Source organism: Kogia breviceps, chromosome 15, assembly GCF_026419965.1.
Source record: "Kogia breviceps isolate mKogBre1 chromosome 15, mKogBre1 haplotype 1, whole genome shotgun sequence".
NCBI classification, from domain to species: domain Eukaryota; kingdom Metazoa; phylum Chordata; class Mammalia; order Artiodactyla; family Physeteridae; genus Kogia; species Kogia breviceps.
The window spans coordinates 51,036,734-51,056,403 of NC_081324.1; the positions used below are offsets into that span (position 1 = coordinate 51,036,734).

A 19,670-nucleotide genomic window follows, 5' to 3' on the forward strand; every position below is an offset into this window, starting at 1 on the left:
CTGACCCTGTGGTGTCTGTCGAACAAGCTGGTGGCCTGGAAGCCAGGCAGCCTTACCTTCCCATCAGCGCCCAGCTCCACGCCTTCCAGGCCAATGATCTCTTTCAGGCTCACGGCTCCTGCTGACTGTCTCCCTCCGTCCAATTTCAAATCCCTGGGGGGGTGGGGGGACAAGCCGAGGATAAAAATGGTTCTGTTTGCACCCAAAGGAGCCACGGAGATGTCTCCTGACGGGACCCTACAGTCACACTCGCAAAAAGGACAGACAGCCAGCATTTATAGAGCACTTCACCATTTACAAAGACTTTTCACACATCCTCCATTTCATTCTTTAAAATCATCCTATCAGACAGGCATTGCGATTATTATCCTATTTTACAGATGAGAAAAAAGAACCCAGAGCAGGTCAACAGCTCACCAAGGTCACCCTAATAGTGGGCTGTAGAGACCAGTTTTGCATCTAACGCTGTATCTTGTGCTGCACGCGGCCTATGCTCAGGGGTAACTGCTCACATTTTCATGGACCATCCCCTTCCTTAGAGTAGTTCTCAGACTTTCGCTGCATGTTAGAATCACCTGGGATCTTTGACAAACTACAGGCTCAGAGATACTGCGGGTTCAGTTCCAGATCACCCCTATAATGCAAATATTGTAATAAAGCGAGTCACATGAATTTTTTGGTCTCCCAGTGCTTATAAAAGTTATGTTTACATTATGCTGTAGTCCATTAAGTGTGAAATAGCATTATGTCTAAAAAAACAATGTACATACCTTAATTTAAAAATATTGCTAAAAAAGGCTCACCGTCAGCTGACAATGGAAGGTTGCCACAAACCTTCAATTTGTGGGAAAAAAACCCCCCAAAACGCAGTATCCGTGAAGCACAACAAAACGAGGTACTGTGTCTGGCTTCCATACCCAGACATTCATTCTGATTCAGCTGGATGTGGGTGGCAAGAGTTTTAAACGCTCCCCAGGTGATTCCAAATTGCAGCTACGTCTGGAAGCTCTCTCTTCCAGCTTGGCTCTACCACACAGTGTTTATCAGTCAAAGCCACCCCAGGCTGGCAGCATCTTGCCGCGTGGCCTGGAGGGAGGCACCCCATTCAGGGGTGTCTCCTACAACCTAAGCAAGAATAAACAAAATGTAAAGGCAAGACTCTCCAGGCCAAAGGTGAAGGAATCATGGAAAGAGAGAAAGGGAGCCCGGTGAGAGGTGGAAAAGAGACAAGAGGCCGCCCCCTCCCACTTTCTAAGGAGGAAAAAAAAAAAGTATTCTCTCCCTTTGTCGAGCAGTCATCCTTGTCTATGGGCGTCCCATGCGTGAACTGACTCCCTAATCCTATCTGATTAATGACAGTTTCTGTAAGAAACACCCAAGACCTGCATCTAGTAAGTACGATATTTTCTAAAGTAGTCTCCTTGGGAGGCCAAGGTCGTGTCAAGCTCAGGATTTCTTTGGAGCCCCTTTTGGAATCAACACTAACGTCATGCAGAAAACAACAACAACAACAACAAAAAACCCAACCAACCCATTCCAGTCTTCAAACTTTATATGTGTATATACAGTGCATGTATATGTATGTGTGTTTGGGTGTGTATATAAAATATTTTTTAAAACCTTGAACACTTACTACTTGAATCGGTGTCCCCCCACCCCCAACTGACCAGATTTCACTGTAAATGACTTCAGGTACTTCCAAACATCAAACTCACCCCTTAAGGACAGTACCGAACAGGACAGTAACCCACAGAATTGCAAATACTTCGTTAGAAGGTGCAAATCACCCCCTCGAGAGCCCCTAAAATGTCCTGAGCAACAGAAGTGCTCTCGGGATGTGTCTGAGTTCTCCCGCAGGGGCCTCCTCTGCTGGGGCCACACCCACCAAGGGCTCGGAGGTCCAGGCTGATGTGAGTCATATCACTTTATGAACATGCCATGCCAACCAAGAGACCTGTTTTCCAGTTATTGGCCTCAAATCCCAAACAGGAAAGACCAGGTGGGCTGGAGCAGAGCAGGGCTCAGCAAGGCCACCAGAACCTCAGGACCTCAGGTACCCAGAGACCACGTGCCCAGCTGCCTCACCTCCTACACGACCCATCGGGGCAGCTCTCAAAAAAGACTTCCTCAAGCAATTAAGGATGGAGACGATGACTGCACCAGGGCAACTAACAAAGGGAAATGCCTTCAGAGCAAGAACCCGAACAAGACATGGAGGCAGAAATAGCAGTAGTGGGAAAGGATGGAGAGGCCCAGTGGCGGAAGACCAGGGGCTGAGCTGGTACAAAGAAGCAGAGCCTGGCCTTTGGTTAAAGGACCCACGGACTTGCTGCTTTTCCAAAGCCTAACCCAGCAAGCACGTGCCTCAAATTCCCAGCTCCCAAAGATCTGTCTCCTTGTTTCCACTTCACCCAGATGGAGAATGTTATTTAGGACAGAAACTAATACGAAAGCAGGGAATATCTTTATGGGATGAGAAGACCAAAAGAAATAAGGAGTATTAAAATAGGCCCCTATTAAGAGTGCTCCTGTTGAAAAAGAATAGATACATGTATATGTATAACTGAATCACCCTGCTGTACACCTGCAACTAACACAACATTGTTAATCAACTATACTCCAATATAAAATAAAAAGTTAAAAAAAAAGAGCACTCCTGGATGGAGAGCTGGCTACAGGCAGGTACAGAGTCTCAATCCATGTCTGTATCCTGTCTACTTGGTGTCTGATGTGTGAAGATGCTTAAATAAGTGCTGACTGAATGGAGCTAGTCTGACTCTCTGCTGGTTCATAAAGACGGCACAGAAGGTGGGTGTTTTTCCATCGTGCCCCTTTGCATCTGTCTCAATTCGCTCCCAGGCTCACTGCTTCCCTGGGGCAGCTTTGCCTTTGCCTTTGCCAGCTGGCCCCTCGATACTGGATGCACACATCCCAGTTCGCAGAACCAAACCAGCCACCTTCACTCCACACTCTTCTTCTTCACTCCTCCCCCGTGGGAGATGGAGCCATAACAAAAGTTATACTTCTTGTGCACACATGAAATGCAAGACTCCTCTCCATGAGATAAACCCCAAGTCCCATTTAAAGGAGCAGGGATTCTTAGACTATCCAAGCACCTCCTGGACACTTTGGACCACATGGAAGAGAAAGCGTGATGGGCAAAACTCCACTACCCTTGACCACGGGCACCCATCTTTCGAGAATTACTGTGCCCCTCTGCTTATTGCAGCCACCCTTCCCACTGGCGCTTCACTTGTATCTTTCTACTTTCTAAATAACTACGGCATGCTGAGAAAGAAAATAAGCCAGGAGAATAGTGTATCCCCCCTCACCGGCTACTGAGAAAACACACACTGCTCTTTGTAGTCCAACAGAAACTCCTACAGTGAGGGAATCTCCTCCCTCTGAGCTGTCCTACAGGGCATCCACGAGCCACACGTGGCAATGGAGCACTTGCAGTGTGACCAGTTGACTGAGAAACTGAATTGTTAATTTTGGGTAATTGCAGTTAAAATTTAAATAGCCACATGTGGCTACTGTACTGGACTAATAAGTCAGCCTTTTTTTTTTTTTTTTTTTTTTTTGTGGTACGCGGGCCTCTCACTGTTGTGGCGTCTCCCCTTGCGGAGCACAGGCTCCGGACGCACGGGCTCAGCGGCCATGGGTCACGGGCCCAGCCGCTCCGCGGCATGTGGGATCCTCCCGGACCGGGGCACGAACCCATGTCCCCTGCATCGGCAGGCGGACTCTCAACCACTGCGCCACCAGGGAAGCCCAAGTCAGCCTTTTTGCAGTGGCCTGGCCACTTTCTGCCCATTGCCTCTGGGGATGTCTCCATCCCAGGCCCCAGCTCACAGAAGAGACCCAGAGTGGGCAGGGGGACAGAAGCAGGACCCTGTGGATGGAGCCAGAGCAAATCAATGAACAATGAGCAACGGTGCTCGCCAAGTGCACAGCATTCCAGGTCCTTTGTGCATCCTGGAGGGGAGAAGGGGGTGCCCAGTGATAATTAAGTCTGAATTTCCCTCCAACCTTGTAGAAGGGCGTTTATATTATTTACATTACGTAAACTAAAAAAAAAAAAAAGAAATGCTACATTTCTTGTACACCAAAGCTGGTGCACCTGTATTGGCTACACTCACATTTCAGAAACTTCACTGACCTGGTTATAAATATCATAACTGCTCTAGAAAATTGACTGCTTCGTAGTGGCAGTTGAGGGAACACTCTTCCATTTTTTCTGCCTCAGATTCAGGAAGAGGTTGTTACTAACTTCGGGGCTGCTGTTTTGGCAGCATTAAGAGTGCCCACGTACACACATCCACTTACACAGCCACGTATGCATGGAAAATGAAACACACCAAATCTATTTCCATAATGTTGGTCTCTTTTAACAGCTTTTGAATTGTATATATTGAGACTCTTCGGATATAAAAAACACTTCTTTCAAAAGAGACTGACAAACTTCTTGAGGTGCCTTAGCTAAGTGCTCTCATAAGAGTTGCTGAAACGTATACAGTTGGCCGTCCGTATCCGCAGGTTCTGCATCCATGGATTCAACCAACCTCGGATAAGAAACATTTGGAAAAAAATTCCAGAAAGTTCCAAAAAGCAAAACTTGAATTTGCCTTATGCTGGCAACTACTGACATAGCATTTACATTGTATTAGGTAGTCTAAGTAACCTAGAGGTGATTCAAAGTATGCAAGAGGATGTGTGTAGGTTATATACAAATACTGTGCCATTTGATGTAAGGGACTTGAGCACCTGTGGATTCTGGTTCCACCGGGGGTCCTGGAACCAACTCCCCGTGGATACTGAGGGATGACTACATTAATAAGAACCATATGAAATTGCTGTTGTCTGTTTGACTTACATAAACTGTAACTTCACACCATGACACCTAATTTACAGACAAAGTAACTGCTCAGGACTTACACGTAAATGTAAAGCAAGCAAAAGACCCGTGGTCCTTGACGCCCCACTGTTTTGGGAGCCAAGGCTTGAAGTCAACCACAGAAGGGAATTCTGAAGGGTGTTGCTGGTTCACTCAAAGAGAGTCACCAGTGAAAAAAGAATTAAGCAGAAGTCCCAAAGGAGTAGAGAAAAAATCTTGATGTTTTCTAAGATGATCCTTTTGAATTCTCATTAAAATGGTGTATGAAAATAGAAATATCTCTTTAGCTCAAATGCCAGCATTAACCCTCCAGTACCAAGAGGTTGAGCTGGATAATAGAACTGCAGCTGAAAGTAATTAAAAGCAAACTGAAGTTGGACTTTTCTATTTCTTTGAAAAGCCAAGAAGATTATCTTTTCCCAGATACCTCTAGAGTTCAAATATTAATATATTTATGTTCTACCTCCTTCTGAAAATGGAATGAAGGCAAGTTCAAACTCCAGATGTGGATATTGTCCAAAACTGTCTGCATTAAGGTTTAAACGCTGTGGCTTGCACTCAGAGACAAACACGGTCAGTCAGATCATAGGAGAAAATCTCATTTGGGCAGATGCACTAACAGACCACTAGTCAAGAAACTGGACAATACAAAGGTCTGATTCCTTCTCTTCCACAGGCCTGGGTGATGCTACAGCTCCGACTTACTTAGGTACAAGAGCTCATTTCTCATTCTATTCAAGTCTGTTAACTTTTGCAGAGGCTGTAGGCAATAAACATGCTTTGAAAACTCAGCTCAAAGATTTTTTTTTACAACATGTGGCCGATGGGTTGGGGAGTGGATGGCAGCGGTTCAAGGGGGGATGGGGGAGGGGCTCGCAGAAGACTGCGGGGAGATGAAAACAGAAGATGAAAACGCATTTGGGGACACAGCCAATCAGCAGTTGTAGCCTTAAGCAAGGAGCAGAAATGTAGGTTGGTTCTTTTTGGGGGTGTAAACCCATCCTTCATAGGACAGCACTGGAAGTCATTTAATGCAGCTCTCCTGAAAGCCTGTAGCTTCATGGCTGGAAACCCCCTGGACCTCTTAGTTTTGGCTCCCACGGCATAAAGTGAATGTACATGATTTCACAGTTGTGAAGTCATCCGGTCCAAGCAGATGGCCAGCCTAGATATCCTGGTGCCCAAAAGGGGTTACGCAGGTCGCTATTCATCACACAATGGCCAACTCCTGATTTCATCTTGTGTAATAGGCAAAATGATCTTTCGTTTCCTTTTTTTGAAGCTCACTGAGCCATAATGCATGGAACTGATCAAATAATATTCCCTATGAGATAACAAGAAATTCAAGCTAAGGCCCTCTCCTTAGGGAGCAATGAACCAAAATTCCTCTTACTTAAAAAAGAAAAAAAAAAAGACTTAAATACTTAACCCCTGGGAAGTAGATGGAACAAGTGTGTGTGTGTGTGTGTGTGTGTGTGTGTGTGAGATCAATTAACTAGTTTCCAGGACTTTCTGCTTCCAAGGTGGGGATGGCCTGACTTCTGTCCCTAATCATTCCTCTCATGGCGCCCCAAAGTCAAGACCTTGGAATGCCAGCCTGGAGCTCCACTGGGCACTTGCTCTTTAAAGAACCACAATAGGTTGAGCACTTTGACGTGTAAATAATTTAAAAGCCAGTTAACTGGGAATGACACATATACACTAATATGTATAAATTAGATAACTAATGAGAACCTGCTGTATAAAAAAATAAATAAAATAAAAATTAAAAAAAAAGCCAGTTAAATATTAACAGGATTTCTGGGGCCTAAAAAAAAAAAGAGAGAGATTTGCTGTAAAGAAAGCAAAGCTTGAAAGCTGGATTAGGAAAGAAAATACCACTTGTGAGCTCATTTTAATTAAGAGATCATAATACATCCACTGGAACTCAACCACACAGCATTTATCATAGTCTAAGTGGTCCTAATTGTTGCTTCCTCAGATACCATACAGCTGCCATCTTGGATTGGGTCTGCTTCCTTGTATCAGAGCAGAACATTATAATACCACAGTTCAGTCGATGGAACAAGGCCCAGGAATGACAGGAAAAAGTGAAATCCAAGCAGCTTTTAGTCCAGAAGTCCAGCCCCTCTCACACTCAGCACTTCATTGATAAACCATCCCTCTTGCCCCCCACCCTTCGGTACCTGGCAGACAATGAAGGGACCGTAACACAGCTAACACCAAAATCTTTGTCTAAAGGCAGCTCCTATAAACAGCGGGGTAATAGCATGATTCATCCATGAGCTCATTCCTGAATCTGTCTCTGTGTGGAAATACGCTTGGTGTGAGGAAAGAAACACAATTTGTGAATGTGCAATTTTCCACAACGAAAAGAGATGTTTTTTGGGAAAATGGGTGGGGAGGAAGGGGGGGATGGGCTGGGAGCCAGGCAGGCAGCATTTAGGCTTAGAGGCCCTCTCTAAAAATAGAGGAAGCTGTTCTCTGTGTCACCAAATGATCAACTCAGGAAATGGACCCAAGAGGATGACCTCATCTGAAATGCCCCAATGCCAAAAAGCTAAGGACATAAACACCATGTGGAAGCTGCTATTTTAAAACACGCCCCCTGAGATACCTTGTGCTCCGCTGGGACGCCATTTTCTTCATCACATGGTCTCTGATACATTTATAATAAAACGAACCCAGTGACTTTCAATCAGGTGTGGTTATCTGAATGGGTCTGTACCCACACATGTCTCAGACACTGTTTTTTGCTGAAATCACTACCTAGGTTATTTTACATAGCCTCGAATCACAGGTTTACTGGGTTCATTCCTAATTCCTTTTGTTTGGATCCGTACATACAGAAATGCCTACTGATGTCCATATGTTTCAGGAAATAAGAGCATGTGGGCACGCACGTCATTCCCCTTATGCACAGTCCTGGGGCTGGTCCTCAATACAATGCCTGCATCTCCCCCTCAGCAGTGGGTTGTTATCCAAAAGCTTATGAGTCGGCCCTCTGGAACTCAGAATGCACTTCCCACTGACACGATGTTATAAACGGCCATTAGCCCACACAATGCCCTTTTGGCCTACAATGTAACTGAAGTAGCCCAAGAGTACCATCAAGAGCTGTGGTTGCAGGAGCAGCAGGTCAGAGGGGGTAAGAGGGCGAAGAAATAAGAGAAAGTTGGGTTTGTCTCATGGTTTCCCGGTTTGGGGCTGACCCTCCATAACATTTTAAAAGAGGTCAAGTTTGCCTTATTTCCACCTCCCTCTCTGAGCCTCCTTTTCCTTCTCAGGCTCCTTCCTTCCAAGCTGTTCCTATTTTTTCACAATTTCCTCTTGCTTGCTCTGCTTCTGAACTCATAGATTCCTTTACAGCTCCCAGATTTTCCACTCCTGGTCCCATGGTGATGGCACAGCAGCCCAGAGGATGGGGTGAGGGCTGAGAAGCAGGAGAAGGGGCAGTGGTCTTAGAGGTGTGGATGAGCTATTGATCAAGTGGGGTTTGCCTACTTAGGAAAGTAGAGCATCTTGCTTGCAATTCATTTCCTAAGTGGAGGGTCGCCAAGCCAAGCCAAACCACAAATCCACGCTAGAAAAGAGAAGGCAATGACTAATGTGGATAAAAGGCAACGAGACTCAGATGGGCCTTGGCAATTGGTTGAGAGAAGAGGAGCTGGTTTCAGGCTGGGACTCTTCCCAGAAAATGGCATAATTTACAAGCTTAATCTGAGAAGAGTGTTTACAGCTATGGAAGGTTTGATGTTTCAGTTATAGTGAAAAAGGCAGGCGACATCTGTTCCTCTTCTCGGCAACCAGCTTCTAATAGCTTGTTTTGAAAGGTGGGACTTGGCAGGGCCTCTTAGAACTAGCAAGAAAGATCAAAACAAAACAATCATCTTGTCATATTCCCTATAAGTCCATGCACTAGGGGGAAAAAAAAGACTGGAAGGAAATAGATCAAAATGTTAATGATGCCTCTGAGGTGAGGCTCAGTAATTTTTAGTCTTCCTTTTATTTTTATGTACTTTCCAGATTTTTAAAAATAAGCATGTACCATTGAGGAAAACAACCGTAAAGACCAAGTAAAAAAGCAGAGCTGCAGATGAATCCCTTTTGTTTGTAGAAACACTCACTGGCTACCTTACCATGAACAGGATTGAGATTTGCCACGTTGGGGCACACCTAGAAAGACTGATCAAGGATTTCTGTGACCAGACAAACATGTTACCAAAGTTAACTTTTTGGGGGGGGGGTACGCGGGCCTCTCACTGTTGTGGCCTCTCCCGTTGCGGAGCACAGGCTCCGGACGCGCAGGCTCAGCAGCCATGGCTCACGGGCCCAGCCGCTCCGCGGCATGTGGGATCTTCCCGGACCGGGGCACGAACCCGTGTCCCCTGCATCGGCAGGCGGACTCTCAACCACTGTGCCACCAGGGAAGCCCCAAAGTTAACATTTAATGAGTATCTACGAACAGGCTGGCAGGGTGCTCAGTGTTCATACCTAATTTTCCAGTTAATGTTCTCAGAATTCTGAGGTTGACATTATAGGTGATTTTATAGGTGAGTAAGCCTGGGACCCGAAAGGTTAGTTAATTTGCTGGGACCAAGGATCCTGTCAGCCAGCTCTCTCCCATGCCGATGGCTCCCTGGCTTCAGGGATGGGTGAGGACTGTGGTTTCACTGATGGGGCCAGGAGGGACAGAGTGGACATGAGGGGGCTTCTCATCCCCACTCTCACTTTTCTGGAATAACTCTGATGTTAGGGGTTTTATTTACTGGTGTTCTGTGTAAACCTGTGTTAGAAGAACGGTTTTTTTCAGCGGAAAAGAAAAAGTCTGCAAACCACAGGACTAGACAGTCTCTGAGTTCCTTCTAGCTCTAAAAGTCTATCTTCGGAGCTAAAGAGTGCTCTCTGTCAATGAGCTCACATGAACGGGCGTTAGCTGGCAAATGGTCTGTGCCAGATGGCCTTTAATGAATTAGCTGCGAGACACCCTGAGGAGAAGTTGCGATGCCCTTACGTCCAGGAAGGACTTCCATACCCGCGGAAGTGGCTTCTGCTCACCGAGCTCAGCCAGTAGGCCTGCTGTTTTGAAAGGCAATCCATCCCCGGTAACGATCTGTGGGACTGTGGGCTTAAGTGCCGGTTATTTGACAGGAGTGAGCACAGCCTGTAGCCCGTCTTCAATCTAAGCGTGCCAGTAAATCCCGGCATCTTCCCAACACGTGCACCTGGGCACAGATGGCCACACGGGGCCACAGAAAGGGCAGGTCAGTGAGGACCAGGCTGTGCACGTGCAGGCGCGGGGCTGGTGGTGGGAAGGACCAAGGCAGAGGCTTCGGTTCAGCCCCCAGACATGGAGAGGGGCTCCAGTAACGGGATGAAAGTCCCCCTTCCCCCCAGCACTGACCTGGGAAAACGGCCCTCTAATGCTACGCTAGATTCAATCCAAAGTGTGTCCCTTGCCATAAGCGAAAGCAGGAAACGTGAAAGGAAAATCATGTGTTGCTCTGCTCAAAATGGGGCTGTTACTTACACTGTGATCACATGATGCCGGTTCCGAGATGTTCTGGCAACCTGAGTTGACTGAGGGCCGGGTAAGCCAGCCGCTGAAAGCCAGGGAACTCCGAGGTTGGCAGAGACTGTAGAAGCCAGGCACGACCTCAGCAAAAGGCCTCGGCGCTCTGGGGTTTAACATGCAGGGTGCAGCATCTGTGAGTGACTCTGAAGGAGCACCGCGTGCCTGGCTGGTGGTGCCGTCCAGGCTGGGAGGTGGACGTGGGAGAGACCCCTGGCGAGGCAGGTCGGGCTGGGGGACCTTGATGGGGCTTGGCACCTGCACGCGGGTGCAGCTGGAAGCCTTCTGTTGTCATCACTGGGCTTAGCAACTTTCACCGAAGGTGTGACAGTTACTCGCAGGGAAGCAGGGCCCTGAGGTCCATGTCAGAGCATCCTTGTTAGCACTGTCCAGGCCCTTCCTTCTTACTGTCTAGCACCACTTCTATGGAGAGGCCGCAGGGATGGGGTACCAGGCTGAGGGCTCCTGAGAAACTGCCCTTGCTCCTGCTGACGCAGAACGTGTGGCTGTCATTTGCTGGGGCAGTGATGTATCTTCATAATACTAGCCACTTTTAATAGCCTGGAGACGGTCCTCAGAAACACCACTGCTACTCGTTCATTCACCAAGCATCACAGGAAGGAGTAGTGTGCACTGAGCACTGTGGAGACGGCTGCTGTACTAAGAGTCACGCCCTCAGGGGGGTGAGGACAAGCTACAAAGAGGTCAAATACATGTGTGAGCGCTACGACAGGCCTAAGCAAAGGCCCCACAGAACATGAGTGGATTCCTGTAGGGCCTGGGAGGAGGGGGCGGTAGGAGCTGGGGAAAGGTGCCTGAGCAAGCGGCCTGGAGGAGAGGTCTGGGTTTGGTCCCGGCTGGAGGGCTGCAGTTTGGTGGCGCTGCTTGTGGCTGAGCTCAGAGTCCTGGGGTTTAGTTATCCACGGAGTCTGATTAGAAGGTGTCTCCTTTCAGGGAAGCATGGTGTGGGGAGGGAGGGGACCCTCTGAGCACCCTTGCTAAGGATCCTCACCTCCCGGAAGGCTCCCTCCTAGGGCTGATGCTGGGTTGGGGGTTGGAGTCCCTTGGTGGCCTCCCCAGGTCCAGTTCGGGGGCAGGTGGATTCTGCAGGGAGTCATGGTGGCAGAGGCCAAGGCTGGCTCACAAGTCCCAGGAAGGCTGAAAACTGCATTTCCCGTACCCCCGTGGGTGACCCAGGTTCTGGCACGGGAGCACTCAGTGAAACTGGGAGACAGAAGTGAGTAACACACGGGGAGATCAGGGCGTCTGTTGGGCATCACGTGGAGGCATCAGCAGCAGTGTTTCCACAGAAGGAGCCCCGGACTGGGCTGCGTGTTTGTCCTGGCTGCACAGCCTCCCACTGGCTTGTTCCTGGGTGTCTATACTGGTTTCTCTGTCATTCCTGGACATTCTGTGAACTATCCTAACTCCACTCCCTCCCACCCCAACCGTCAGCGAGGATCCTGCTGTCTGAGTGTACCCGACCCTGCTCTCTGCCTCTCCATGCCCATCACCACCCCTGTGGGTTCAGGCAACAGGCACGACTCTGAAATCCTAAAGTGAAAGAGCGGGGACAAAGGATAGTGATTAGAAGCATCTTATTTCATCTAATGGAAGACTTTCTGAAGTGTTGTGCGTGAGCAAACTCTGTAGATCCAATGCTATTTTAAGAAATAAACTAAGAAAGCTTATTAAGAAAGAAACAAAGCTCTTAATCGTCAAAAGCCCTGTCACCAAGCCTTTTGTAAAGTGAAGACGTATCTAGTGCTGCAAATAATAATCCTCTAATGTAACTGTTTGGCACAGTTTCTCAAAGAGAAGCCTTTTCTATGCATAGTATGAAGACAGTAGAAGACCCTTACTTGTCCCGGAACTGCTTCCTGGTGGGCCTGTGGGGTGACTGGGAAGGTCTGGGGAGGCGTAAGCCAGCAGCCCATCGAGGTCGCGAGCCAGTGACGCCCACACACGGCCTGGGTGTCTGCACGGTGTCGACACCTGGAGAACGTGCCTACCCCCACTGCCCCGTGCCCCACCATATGCCTTCTTGTTCTACAGTTGACATATACCCACGTGGGAGAATTACACAGACGCCTTTCCACCCAATACTCCACCCAGAGATGCCTGGGGCTTGCCCTTGGAGGAGCCCAGGCTGCAGTGTAAATGGGCATCCTCCAAAGCCACCATCCAGCACCATGGCCACCGGGTCCCCAAGAGGTGGCCCTCCTGCGGCACATGACAGAGCTCCGCGTCACCCAGTGCACATCTGTCAGCCAGTGAAGCCCACGTGTCACTGGTCCTGAGCCAGCCAGCCCAGCCCCAAAGCAGTGATGCTGCAGGGAATCCACTGGGCATTAGCGCTTTCGGGATGGCCTCTGGGGGGGTCAGCTGGCCCCAAAGCAGCGCCTGCAGCCAGCCTGCCTGCCCTACCTCCTCCCTTTGCTGCTGCAGCCACGCTTTTCTCTGCCCAAGACTCTGCACCTGTAAAATGAAAATTGGAGAATCTGCCTTCTGAGGTTGTTGTGGAAATAAAATGTGCAAATGTTTATGAAGCTCTCAGAACACTGCCTGGAACACTGGAAGCATTATTTACCTTTCAGCTTATGTTATTACCTGCATCTGTCATGTTCACGCAATATTTGACTACGCAGTCAGCTAATCCTAAGGAAATATGCTCTTTTCTCAGATAGCTGTATCTGTAAATCAAGGCAGGGAAGAACAGTTTGGAGACTGCTGTAGTTGGTAAGCAGTCAGAGGGGTCTGCTTCAAGCAGAAGTTCTGGAAATCACTTTGTGAATAAGCCTATTGTCCGTTTTGTATAAATCTGGTAGCACGCAAAATGACCCCAAACATTTCACATTGTTCTCAACTCTGGGTTGCTTTAGTACCTATCCTTTTAGCCCATACCAGAATAGAATGTACCAAATAAGACTGCAGAACGTCACCAGATCTGTACATTTTAAAAACTGCACAGAGAATAATTATTCAGATGTGAGGTCTAAAAGCAGCTGATGGTTGGTGGATGGGGAACGTGAACAGTATATTTCATTCATAAACTCCTTGTTCAGCCAGGCTTACAGCTTCCAGATTAGCAAAGCAGATGAGGATGCGAACACAGAGGCAAGCATTCTGAGCTGGCAGGATCTTTGGAGAGTGTAGTCAAACCTCCCCATTGGACAGTGAGGGAACTGAGACCCCAGGGAAGGCTGGGTGGTGGGTCTGTGACAGTGACATCCCAGGACCAGGCCTCTCAGCACAGCTCCCTTCTTTCTGTCCCCACTCCCTCCCCCTCCCCTCACTACACAGACCTGAACCCTGCAGTGTCCTCAGCAATGGGATTCCAGCTGGGATGGCGCTTTATGGAATTCTCTCAACAGGTCAGGCATTATAGAGACCCTGCCTGGAAGTTCATGAGCCAGAGTGTCCTCGAACATCCTTGGAAGTCAATGCTGAGGCTGGAATATCCTTCTCCACTTCTCTGACACCTCACATTTGCAATCTAGCTGAAGCGCCACCTTCTCTGGGGAGCACTCCCCAGTCCCTCTGTCTGGATTCACCCAACTCTTCCCTCTGTGCTCCAGCTGTACATTGCGTAAGACTCAACTGTTTGCTCTTTGGCTTGATGGTTAGTTTGTTTACCTGCTTGTTTCTGTCTCCTACCATTAGATCGCGAGCTCTATGGGAAAAGAGGCATTTTCTTGTTCACCACTGTATCCCTGGATACTGCCTAGAACACAGTAGGTTCAACAGACTTTGTGCGGTGAATGAATGAAGTCTGCTGTGCAGTGTTAGCACCTGAATGTCTACATGGAAGGCAGACAGGGATGGCAATGTACCTGGAGGGGTAGGCGGGGCTGAAGAGACTTTACAGAGCAAACATCTGGCTTTTACTGAAGATTGTAGATTTATTGTAAATGTGGATGTTGATAAAGATTTGGGCGCAAAGCGCTCTCTAGCGCCTCTTTGGGGCTCCCCAGTTGTCTTGGTCTGGCCGTTCACATGTCTGGCTTCCTTGTTCAATAATAAGCTCCTGGAGAACAGAGCTTACTCACCCCTGCACCCTCCCAGCCTCCAGCAGGGCCTCACACTCACTAGGGGCAGAAGAAATGACCAAATGCACGAATGCAAGAATGAATGGATGGATGGTAAAACCTCTCCTAACACTGTCCTGTCCGCTTTGGTCACCTGATGTTGGGAGCCAAAATAAGTATTCAGTTCAGTTTAAAGCCAAGAACAAAGCTTTGGGGTCAGGGTGACGGGAAGGGTGAACCAAGATATGAGGGCAGGACTTGGGAAGCTCCAGCACAGCACAAGAAGCCAGAAAACAAAACCGGAAAGAGATAAGGCCATCCTGATAGATGCTTTCCATGTAAGGGAGGTTCAAGTACACAGTGGATGAACTTTTGAGTTTCCTGTTTTTAAAAGTTTCTTATGGTGAAGTTGGAACTGTACATTGTCCCCTTCAGCTGGGGGTTTGTGCTTGTCTGGAATAATCTGGCACATGTGGCCTAGTCCACATGCGTGTGTAAAGACAACGGAAACACAGGAGCTGGAAACCACAATGTCAGCAGGCCGGGGTGGCCGGAGTCCTGGGCTCTGGCGCTGCTGGGTTTGCTGTCAGTGTGAGTGAGTCTCATCCCCCCACGGCCCCAGGGGCCTGAGCTATGATGCACGGAGGCCATACCATGTCATCTCTAGAGCCCTTTCCAGCCCTGAAATTCTAAGACTCATGTCCTGGCCACAGAGAGAACTTTAGCATAAAAGCAAAGGAATTTTCCACAGTGGAAAGGCATTAGTTACTATGTACACAGACTATCTTACTTTAAAATATATATGTGTAGAATTTACTAGGATAAATATTTTTTATTATTTGAACACAGCTGTTTCCCAACAATTAGTTTGAAAAAATCATAATTATGATATGGTAGATATTCATAAATAGGATGTCTGCTCATTAAAAAAATTTAAAAAGCAGAATGCTTTTCTTTTTACATTTTTAAAATTGAAGTATAGTTCATTTACAATGTTGTGTTACCTTCAGGTATACAGCAAAGTGATTCAGTTATTTATATATATATATATATATATATATATATATATATATATAAATTCTTTTCCCGATTCTTTTCCATTATAGGTTATTACAAGACGTTGAACGTAGTTCCCTGCGCTATACAGTAGGTCTTTGTTGTTTATCTATTTGATACATAAGCAGAATGCTTCTTAACCCTGCCACTAATTTACAATATTTTGAATTCTGTTCAGAGTTTCTTATGTGAGAACTTAAGAAGGATATGCTGCAGAAATAGGCATGCTCTTTTCTCTGTTAGGTATTATGAAGGACCCGATTATGTGTTTTGTTACAGAAAATTAACTCTTCTGCACCATGGTTTCCTCATCTACAAAATTTGAAGAATTAGTGTGTTTGAGTTTATTCATGTCTAGGATGTAAAAGGTTACGTCCTGTGATCCCACACCCTGGTTTTGCTTCTCTATCTGGATCCATCGGGCAGAATAGCTGACACATCCTATGATATATCCTCCTGAAACCCACAGGGCTTCCCAGCAGTGGGGAGGAGACCTGGGCTCTGACAGGCCTCATTTCCCTGCATCCTGGCTGCCAGCAAGCACCTCCCTGAGGTATTCAAAATGTGCAGGGACACTTATTTCCACAAGGATGTCAAACAGAGATACTCTGGGTGATCTCTTCCCAGGTAATTTAAGTTACAACGCATCCCTATGGACTTTGCATCAAATGCAGTGATCTTCAAATTAATGGCACAGGTAGTAACCTGCCATCCTCGTTCTAGAGAGGACCAAGCACAGGCTCACAGAAGGTCAGTGATTTGCCCAAGTGAAAAACTGTAAGTCTCTAAGTTCTCCACACGAAGCCCTGCATTTCTTTTGCTGTAAGAAATCCAGGGACCCCCACCTGCCTCTCTGTGCCAGGCTCTGTGCTGGATCCCAGGCACCCAGTGAGCCTCAGTTAACTTCTGGGAGGCGGTTATCATAAAAGTCCCACTGCACAGATGGGTTTCTGTGAATACAGAGTTTGTCTCACCTGTTGGCCAGAGAGAGTCACGGGAAGCCCTAGGCTGTACAGACTCAGGTTCAAATTCCCGTTCTGACAAAATATATAAAGAACTCATACAATCCAACCACAAAACAAACAACCTGATTAAAATGGGCAGAGGATATGAATAGACATTTTTCCAAAGACATACAGATGGCCAAAAGGCACAGGAAAAGATGCTCAACATCACTAATTACTAGGGAAATGCAAATCAAAAGCAAAATGAGATATCACCTCATACCTGTTAGAACAGCTATTATCAAAAATACAAGGAATAACAAATGTTGGAGAGGATTGGAGAAAAGAGAACCCTTGCCTTTTCCACTGTTGGTGGAAATGTAAACTGGTACAGCCACCGTGGAAAACTGTATGGAGGTTCCTTAAAAAGTTTAGAACTACCATATGACCCAGCAGCTACACTTCTGGGTATTATCTGAAGAACATGAAAATGTTAATTCAAAAAGATATATGCACTCCTATGTTCACTGCAGCATTACTTATCATAGCCAAGATATGGAAGCAACCTAAATGTCCAATGATGGACGGATGGATAAAGATGTGGCACATATATCCGCGTACGCGCACACACGAATACTATTCAGTCATAAAAAACCCTGTGATTTGTGACAACATAAATGAACCTTGAAGTGATTATGCCAAGTGAAATAAGTCAGATGGAGAAAGACAAATATTGTATGATTCACTCATATGTGGAATCAAAATGAAACAAAATGAAACAAATGAACAAACAAAATAAAACAAAAACAAACTCATAGCTACAGAGATCAGACGAATGGTTACTGGAGGAGGAGGTGGCTGGGGGGTGATGGAAATGGGTAAAGGGGGTGAAATGTATGGATGGTGACTAGACTCATGGGGTTGATCACTCAGATATTGAACTGTACTGCTGCACACCTGAAATTTATTTTTAAAAAATTCCCATTCTGGCCCAAAGTTGATGTTTGAGACGTTAAGTCTTGAGGATCAGTGGTTTTATCTGTAAAATGGAGATAAGCACTTGGATACCATAGTGAGGGGACCCCAGGACTTGGAAATAAGATCATCTTTCAAGAATGAAACTAACACGAACACTTCAAAGACGAAAATATGGAGAAGCCAGGTTGTGTTAAAGAAACAGAATGAGTCGTTGGATAGGAAGACTTGGCAGTCACCTGACTGAACACTCTTAGCCATTATTAAAGGTGGTTATTAATCATATGTGAAATTTTTATGTGTCTTCCCTCTTGGTTGTAAGTTCCAGGAGGGCAGGAACCAGATCCATCTTTCCCTACCTTTATCTCCAGGACCTAGTCACACAGTAAGCCCTCAATAAATGAATAAATGGAACATAGCTAAGGACAGAATACGTTCATCAGAAAGGTGAGCAAGGAAAGCCCAGAAAAATAAGGCTGGCACCACAGTGTCCAGGCAGGTCCTCGCTGTGAGTTGCAGACAGACTGATGATTCAGATCTCCTGGAAGTGCACTTACAGGCTAGTCACACTCAAACATTCTGAGCCCTGGGGTCATTACTTGTAATTAGATCAATGAACTGGCCTTCTGGGTCACACATAGGTCTGTGAGCCGGTACAAGCTACTGACCCAAGAAATAAGCCTGCTCTCAGGCGTGGCCAGACCCAGGACCACAGCAGGTTGAAAAGATAAAGCAAACCTTTCTTTTTTCCCCTCTACTCAGTAGAGTAGAAGTCTCTAAAAGGGCAGCCCACTGGCCACGCCCAGATGGTCCTACAAACCTCAGCGCTGCAGGATATGCTGTTACATTTTTTAGAACACCTACTTTGCAAGGTTGTCGTGAGAATGCAGATAATGAAGAGGACTGGCACAAAGTAAGTGCTCAATAAACAGTAAGATTATTATTGCTCTTTAAGGCACACATCTAATAAATGACTGAGTCAGCATTCCATGAATAAAGAGGTCTGATGTTCTTTCCCATGGAGCTTACAGTGTAGAGTAAAAATAAGGACCATGGTGAGTTTAACAGGCTGAAAGTCTGACAGGTCTGCAGGGGGAAAGGGAAAGTCATGGTGAACGGGGATGACCAGGCAGAGCCCATGGAAGGTGGTGGGAGAGGAATAAATGGCAGTGTTTGGGTGTCATTGTTGCAATGACCAGAGGGCAATACCAGCATTTAGTTTGCAGAAACCAGAGCTGACATCTCACAATGCTTCCGGCATCCTACGCAGGGAACCATCCTGCCCTAAATACCAGCAGCTCCCTGACCACAAATAGCGGATGCAGTGACCAGGTGAGGGGGCGAAGGAGTCAGACTCAGATGGAGAAACAGCACAGAGCTCAGGGATGTGGAATGAGGAGGGGGGGCTTTGCCAGGTCAGAGCCTCACTTACTTCTTTTTAGAACAAAGAAGGGGCTTGTTGACCTAGAGAAGTGTGCAGTCCTCCGGCCTGTGGCGAATCACACAGGTCTGTTTCCTGATACCAATTTGCTTTGTGCAGCTTGCTGGTCAGTGTCCCGCCCCAAACCCACAACACAAGGAGGCCGGATGGCCACGTGGTTTGTCTGATTCCTTTCCTGAGCTGCCTTTCTCCAAAAGTCGATGAGGCCCTGAGAGATGGGCCTCTTACAGAATTGTAAGAGGTGACAAAATGCACGTTTAGAAACAGCAGGCAATATGGTAAGGACACACATGCGCGTGTACACACACACACACACACACACACACACACACACACACACACACCCCCCAATAACAGGGAAGCTTCCTGGCTGAAAAGAAAGTGGAACATTTTTTTTCTTTCAAGTTTACAAATACTAAATTTGCAGTGCCAAAGCAAGGCAGGTTCTTTGAAATGGAAATGGTGGTCACATTATACACATGGTGTCAGAAGTTTTCACCCAGAGAACTACAAAGGAAGCATGCATATACATACCCAACCTGGGCACTGTCGCGATATGGCAGCACTGAAAATATACTGCAGAAGGATCTTCTGCCACTGATAAGGACTATTCTAAAAAAAAAAAAAAAAAAAAACAAACACTAAATGCAAAGCCTCTTAAATAAATAAAAACAATCTATAGCAATTAAGCATTCACAGAATTCACAGCAGTATTTGCACACTCCCGCCACCTCCTCTGACAGATGGTATTCTGCTC

General features: G+C 46.8%; 1 protein-coding gene across 1 annotated transcript in view; it reads right to left on the reverse strand.

The window, feature by feature from the left end:
* Positions 1-19,670, reverse strand: part of CABLES1 (Cdk5 and Abl enzyme substrate 1) — a 108,203-nt gene that overhangs the window by 23,420 nt on the left and 65,113 nt on the right. The window contains exons 4-5 of the mRNA XM_059040860.2: positions 19,448-19,525; positions 57-153 (exon numbers count right to left, since the gene is read on the reverse strand). Coding sequence (XP_058896843.1) covers positions 57-153; positions 19,448-19,525 — 175 coding nt within the window. The remainder of the gene's footprint in view (positions 1-56; positions 154-19,447; positions 19,526-19,670) is intronic.